Source organism: Ursus maritimus, unplaced genomic scaffold, assembly GCF_017311325.1.
Source record: "Ursus maritimus isolate PB19 unplaced genomic scaffold, ASM1731132v1 scaffold_4, whole genome shotgun sequence".
Taxonomy (NCBI): Eukaryota; Metazoa; Chordata; class Mammalia; order Carnivora; family Ursidae; genus Ursus; species Ursus maritimus.
In genome coordinates, this window is record NW_024426552.1 from 93,991,317 (window position 1) to 93,998,644 (window position 7,328).

The 7,328-nt window shown below is 35.9% G+C and overlaps 1 protein-coding gene across 1 annotated transcript in view; it reads left to right on the forward strand.

Annotated features, from left to right (window-relative positions):
* Positions 1–7,328, forward strand: part of ZBBX (zinc finger B-box domain containing) — a 119,848-nt gene that overhangs the window by 17,500 nt on the left and 95,020 nt on the right. Inside the window, exon 6 of the mRNA XM_040621744.1 lies at positions 4,442–4,537. Within this exon, the coding sequence (XP_040477678.1) occupies positions 4,442–4,537 (96 nt within the window). The remainder of the gene's footprint in view (positions 1–4,441; positions 4,538–7,328) is intronic.

The following is a 7,328-nucleotide window of genomic DNA, read 5'->3' on the forward strand; positions in this document are numbered from 1 at the left end:
TATCTAATATTATATCTAATATCTAATATTATATCTAATATCTAATATTATATCTAATACTATAATATTTGTTATAGTTTCAGAGAATTTGGCCATCATCATTTCTGATTTGAGATTCTATTACTATCCTTATTTCCATGGCAGTTTTAGCTGGTCTAAGAGAGTTAGAATTCTGTTAAGTCAAATAAAGTGCTAATAGCAATATTAAATATAAAATCTTGGCTCTTGGTACAATGCTCTTACTATTACATCATGCTGTTTTCTTATCTTATTTGATGTAGTGATGGACAAAAATTTAAGAAATCTTCACAAATTTACCTATCCATAAATGTTTAAAAAATACAAACGATGTTAATATTCCTGAAGTTGGAAGTATGAAAGCTAAAAGAAACTTACTGGCTGAATTGAATTGCGGGGGTCCACCGTCCATCATCTGAACAAAGTATTTATGTAGGAGCTGTCAATGTTTCTTGTGAATCCTGTTCTGTGTTGAGCACTGTTTAAAGGCCATGGAATTTGAACAATATGGCATGTAGGTAGGAAAACCTGACCTGGAAATAAAGGATGTGTTTTTCCAAAGAGAAGGAAAAGCAAGAAGAGGACATCCCAGACTAAGATAAATGGCACATGCCTTGTCTGGAAAGCGGACAAGAGTGATGATGTGTGCAGTGATTAAAAGTCTGATTTGCCTTAAAACTGTTACGAGTAGAAGCCAGGATTTAGACCCTACACATTCTTAAACAATTTTGCTTGGATTTTAAGAAAGTATGTTGTTCGATTTGAAATGAAAGTAATGTCCCATGATATTTGTCAAGCATCACAATAAGTTATTTAAAAATTCAAGTTAGGCACATCTAGTGAAATAGTGGTTAGTGCATATGAAATAGTTAGCATTGTGCCTGGCACACGGAAAGGAGACAGTAAATTGTGTTTTTTGTTGTTGGCACATTTTCATATCTCCTGATGCATTCACGTACATTGATGGTAAAAATAAAACCCCAGACCTCCACATTTCTTATTTTTAAAAGAAATTCCAGTAGCTTTAGGCTGTTTGTGCATGGCAAAAGTGAAATGGATCGTTAAAAATTACATATTAATTTGGCAAATGTAGATAATTTAATTAAACTCAAAGGGATTCTAAAGGCTTAGCACAACTGATCTAGGCTTGATCAAATTAAAAAGATATTTGCTAAAACTGCACTTGGGTATTCCATCATTGAACAAGCATCTGTGGTGGAATGGAGTCCTTATCTACGTTTTTAGTATGTTTCTGCCAGTTATACAAACTGCCTAAAAAGATTTTCCACTTGGTGGTCATTTTAACTCAATTTAAATCCAAATATGCTTGTATAACAAAATATATAAGCTTACTCTGCAATTCCAGCTTTGATCTTCCAGTCTACAACATCTGTTTGGCTACTTTCATTAAAAATCTGTTGTTAACAAATACTTGGCTTAGAATTTGATGTTCAAACTGATTTTCAATCTTCTATATTACATTGTAAAGACAGTGCCAAATATGTCTGAGAAATTTATTAAAATATTAACAGATATGTTAAATAAAAATTATGCAGAATACATTTTGAAATATACCTTAATACAATAGTAACACCATTTATGTATGTGAAATTATAGCTTTATATTTGATTTTGCACTTAAAAATTATGGATCTAGATAATGTTTTAATCATCATTTCTGTAAGAGACTGTTGTTCTTGAAACATGAGTTGAAAGGATGTTAGGACTAGTTCTGGTATTAGGGACAGGGTTTATTTTTCTTTCACTTAAATAAAAAATCCAGTTCTGAATAGCTAATCACTTTTGAAAAAAATACATTTGGATTTTGATAAATATCTCCCATGTAGTCATTTGACAAATTGGGTTTTATTTTATTGCAGATTTTATCAAGGTTTTTCAATAAATGATTAGTGCTTTGATTAATGGTCAATGCGATTTTTAGTAATTTGGGTCATGGGCGAGAGCTTGAGTTTTTTTTTTTTTTTAATGTTTTTTTATTATATTATGTTAGTCACCATACAGTACATCCCTGGTTTCTTGAGAGCTTGTGTTTTGAGCCAGACTGTGGGATTAAAATCCTGGCTCCATTAGCTGTGTGACTGGGCATATTCCCAATCATTATATTCCTTTGTTACTTCCTCTTCACAATGGAGATACAATAATCATGTTAATCTTATAGGGTTGTTGTGAGGATTCAGTGATGAAACATATGAAGCCCTTAGAACAGTAAGTGTTTGGTAAATGTGTGGCTATTAATACTGTTATGTGATTCTAGCCTTCCTTTTTAGTTTCATTGGTTATATAAAATGTCTTATTCTTTTTACCTTTGGTGGTGGTTGTCTGTGTTGTCCTAATCATTTTATATTTAATAAGCCTGACCACATTATTGTAGGCAACTGATATTATATGGAGACTTGTAATACAATTTTTAAAAATTAATGGACTCCTGTTGGATTTTTAATAAGCATTTACTCTACTTTTCTCCACCCTGTACATTCTAGTGCCTATTACTTCATGTGTGGTCTGCACACCAGCAGCTGTGTGGATGTTACTGGGAACTTGTTAGAATGCAGGATCTAAGTCATGTTCTGGACTTCCTGAATCAGTCTTCGCTGTAACAAAATCCTAGGTGATTCCTATGCACAGTGCGGTTTGGGAGGCCTCACTGTATTGCACATTTCAGTCAGTCACTCCCCAGTGTAGGGTAGAAGAGCTTGGTCAACCTCTCCCCAGTCTTCCCCAGCTGCTTTCTGTGTAGGATTTCTTGACAGGAGAAGAGAGGAAGGAGGGCCCCAAGAATGGTGGTGGGCATGCGAAGTGGAGGGAGAGGAAATCAAAAAGAATCAAAAGGAATGTGGGCTCTGTGACATAGACTTTCTGACGTCATCTCTCCAGACTCTATGCTTTCTCACTTATTTGTGCTACTGGTGTTCTTAACCTAGGCCAAACTCAAGAAAATTAGAGGTCTTAGCCATTTGGGCTGCTTTTTCTCATGTTGTAAAGGGTGTTGAAGTGGCTGTACAACTCGACGTAGTAATTTCACTTGCAGTAAAAATTCCATTTTTTTTCTTTTTACTTTCAGTCTTGCTTGGCGCCATCATAGGTACAGGTACATCACATCAATTTATCCATACGTTTAAAAATTACATTTTAACACCACAGAGAATTTGAAAGATAAATACGTACTTGTCCATAATCATCTCGCCAGTCATAAGAATTGCTGACCTGTTGATGTGGTTCCATCCAGTTGTTTTTCTTATACTTTCTTAACTCTGAGGAATCTTCTAAGAATACTTCTCAAACCATATTTTGAGAATCACCAGTGAATTAGCGCCATTGAAAGAAGTGTGTGGGGATTTTTGGAGACAAATAGTGTATGCATTGTGCCATGTAAATCAATAGAGAAAGTTTAAAGAACTCATAAAAATGAAGTAGTTTGACCCAGAGATAATGCTGCTTAGTTTTTACCAGGTCAAGAAGTTTGGTCTGAGGTTGCTGGTTTTTTATGATTTATTCGGAATTGTAGATACATATATGCATCAAACACATATATCTAAAAGCTACTTGCAGCCACTATATTTATTTTGATATGAGAGTAATTAAAGTTTGCAAGTTAATTTTTCAGGTCAAATTGTTCTAGTTTCCTTGGGCTTCTCAATTCTGATGACATCTAGGCATGCAAATGGAGAAATAAAGATGAGAACGCTGACTTCTTTATGCAAATGTTTTCTCAAAGTCATATTATTAAAGATTGTGACATTTTTTTTTACTATTTTCTGATTTATTGTCTACATTCCAATTCACCAATTATTTCATTAGAGTTGTTTACAGATATTTTTATTTCTAACCCAGGCTCACACATTGCATTTGGCTTTCATGCCTCTCTAGGGTTTTTAAATTTGGAACACTTCCCCAGCCTTTCTTTGTCTTTCACGACTTTGACATTTGACACAGCTTGGGTGTCTCTGAAGTTTTCTCATTATTAGGTTCTGATTATGCACTTTGGCCAGAATATCCCAGAAGTGATACCGTGTCCTTCTCAGTGCACCTTATCATGAGGTGTACATTGTGGGCTGATTTCATTATTGATGATACAAACATCAGTCATTTGTTAAGGTGATGTCCATTGGATCTTTCCACTGTTAACTTACCATTTTTTTCCTTTTGTAGTTAATAAGTACTTTTGTGGGAGAATTTTGGGTTTATTCAAATATTCTTTTTTTTAAATGTTTTTTTATTATATTATGTTAGTCACCAAACCATCCCTGGTTTCTGATGTAAAGTTCGATGATTCATTAGTTGCGTATAACACCCAGTGCACCATGAAATACATGCCCTCCTTACTACCCATCACCAGCCTATCCCATTCCCCCAACCCCCTCACCCCTGAAAAAGATTGTGTGATATTTTAATATCTTTTTAAGGTATGCCTTGAATGTGGAGAAGATTATTGTTTGGGTTGCTTTGATAAAATTCACCAGAAGGGGGCACTGAAGCTCCATAGAACAACTCATTTACAGGTACGACTTTTTAAAATGCTTTACTCGAAACGTATTTATAAAATGTTTCAAAACAAAGACATTTAAAACATGCTTAATTATCTAGAATTTAGGATGACTTATATTAATTTCTAAAATTCTATTTTGTACAGTCTTTACATATATATTAAAAATATTTTGCTAAGTGCTAATCTGGGTTCTAGTTTGCTATTTAAACTGTGTTTTTAATATAGTTCCTGAGACATTAGCTTGATTAGAGTTTTTAGATCACGCATTTTATCTGTGAACTTGACATTTAAAAATTAGACAGTATTTTTATCTATTGTGGTTTCAAATGAACACATAGTTTAAGTATTTGTTTTAATGTTTTTTTATTATGTTAGTAACCATACAGTACATCCCTGGTTTCTGATGCAAAGTTCGATGATTCATTAGTTGCATATAACAGCCAGTGCACCATGCAATACATGCCCTCCTTACTACCCATCACCAGTCTATCGCATTCCCCCACACCCCTCCCCTCTGAAGCCCTCAGTTTGTTTCTCAGAGTCCATAGTCTCTCATGCTTCATTCCCCCTTCTGATTACCCCCCCTTTCTTTATCCCTTTCTTCCCCTACCGATCTTCCTAGTTCTTATGTTCCATAGATGAGAGAAACCATATGATAATTGTCTTTCTCTGCTTGACTTATTTCACTTAGCATTATCTCCTCCAGTGCCGTCCATGTTGCAGCAAATGTTGAGAATTCGTTCTTTCTGATAGCTGAGTAATATTCCATTGTATATATGGACCACAACTTCTTAATCTAGTCATCTGTTGAAGGGCATCTCGGTTCCTTCCACGATTTAGCTATTGTGGACAATGCTGCTATGAACATTGGGGTGCATATGGCCCTTCCCTTCACTATGCCTGTATCTTTGGGGTAAATACCCAGTATTGCAATGGCTGGGTCATACGGTAGCTCAATTTTTAACTTTTTAAGGGACCTCCACACTGTTTTCCAGAGTGGCTGCACCAACCTGCATTCCCACCAACAATGTAGGAGGGATCCCCTTTCTCCAAATCCTCTCCAGCAATTGCTGTTTCCTGCCTTCTCTACTTTTGCCACTCTGGCTGGTGTAAGGTGGTATCTTAGTGTGGTTTTGATTTGAATTTCCCTGATGGCTAATGATTTTGAACCTTTTTTCATGTGTTTGTTAGCCATTTGTATGTCTTCATTGGAGAAGTGTCTGTTCTTATCTTCTGCCCACTTTATGATTTGTTTATTTGTTTCTTGCGTATTGAGTTTGAGAAGTTCTTTGTAGATCTTGGATACCAGTCTTTTATCTGTAGCATCATTTGCAAATGTATTCTCCCATTCCGTGGGCTGCCTCTTAGTTTAATTGATTGTTTCCATGGCTGTGAAGAAGCTTTTTATTTTGATGAAGTCCCACATGTTCATTTTATCTTTTGTTTCTCTTGCCTTTGGAGATGTGTCATGAAAAAGGTTGCTTTGGCTGATGCTGTAGAGGTTGTTGCCTATGTTCTCCTCTAGGATTTTGATGGATTCCTGTCCCCATCGAGGTCTTTCAACCATTTAGAGTTTATCTTTGTGTACGGTGTGAGAGAGTGGTCAAGTTTCATTCTTTTGCATTTAGCTGTCCAATTTTCCCAGCACAATTTATTGAAGAGATTGTCTTTTTTCCACCGGATGTTTTTTCCTGCTTTGTCAAAAATTAGTTGCCCAAAGAGCCGAGGGTCCATTTCTGGGTTCTCTATTCTGTTCCGTTGGTCTATGTGTCTATTTTTGTGCCAGTACCATGCTGTCTTTGTGATCACAGCTTTGTAGTACAGCTTGAAATCCGGCATTGTGATGCCCCCAGCTTTGTCTTTCTTTTTCAACAATTCCTTAGCGATTCAGGGCCTTTTCTGGTTCCATACAAATTTAAGGACTATTTGTTCCAGTTCTTTGAAATATGTCCTCGGTATTTTGATCGGGATAGCATTGAAAGTGTAGATTGCTCCGGGTAGCATGGACATTTTAACTATGTAAATTCTTCCAATCCATGAGCATGGGATATTTTTCCATCTTTTTGTGTCTTCCTCAAAGTTTTTCGTGAGTGATTTGTAGTTTCTAGAATATAGGTCCTTTACGTCTCTGGTTAAGTTAATTCCAAGGTAACGTATGGTTTTTGGTGCTATTGTAAATGGGATGGAGTCCCTAATTTCTCTTTCTTCAGTCTCATTATTCGTATATAGAAATGCAACTGATTTCTGAGCATTGATTTTGTATCCCGCCACATAACTGAATTGCTGTATAACTTCTAATAGTTTGGGAGTGGCTTCTTTTGGATTTTCCATATAGAGTATCATGTCATCTGCGAAGAGAGACAGTTTGACTTCTTCTTTGCCGATGTGGATACCTTTTATCCCTTTTTGTTGTCTGATTGCTGTTGCAAGGACTTCTAGTACTATGTTGAATAATAGTGGTGAGAGTGGGCATCCTTGTCGTGTTCCTGATCTTAAGGGAAAGGCTTCCAGCTTTTCCCCATTGAGTATAATATTAGCTGTAGGCTTTCATAGATGGCTTTTATGAGATTGAGAAATGTACCCTCTATTCCTACACTCTGAAGGGTTTTAATCAGAAAAGGATGCTGTATTTTGTCAAATGCTTTTTCTGCATCAATTGAGAGGATCATATGGTTCCTGAGTCTTTTCTTGTTGATATGATGTATCACGCTGATCGATTTGCAAATGTTGAACCACGCTTGCATCCCAGTGATGAATCCCACTTGGTCATGATGGATAATCCTTTTAATGTACTGTTGGATTCT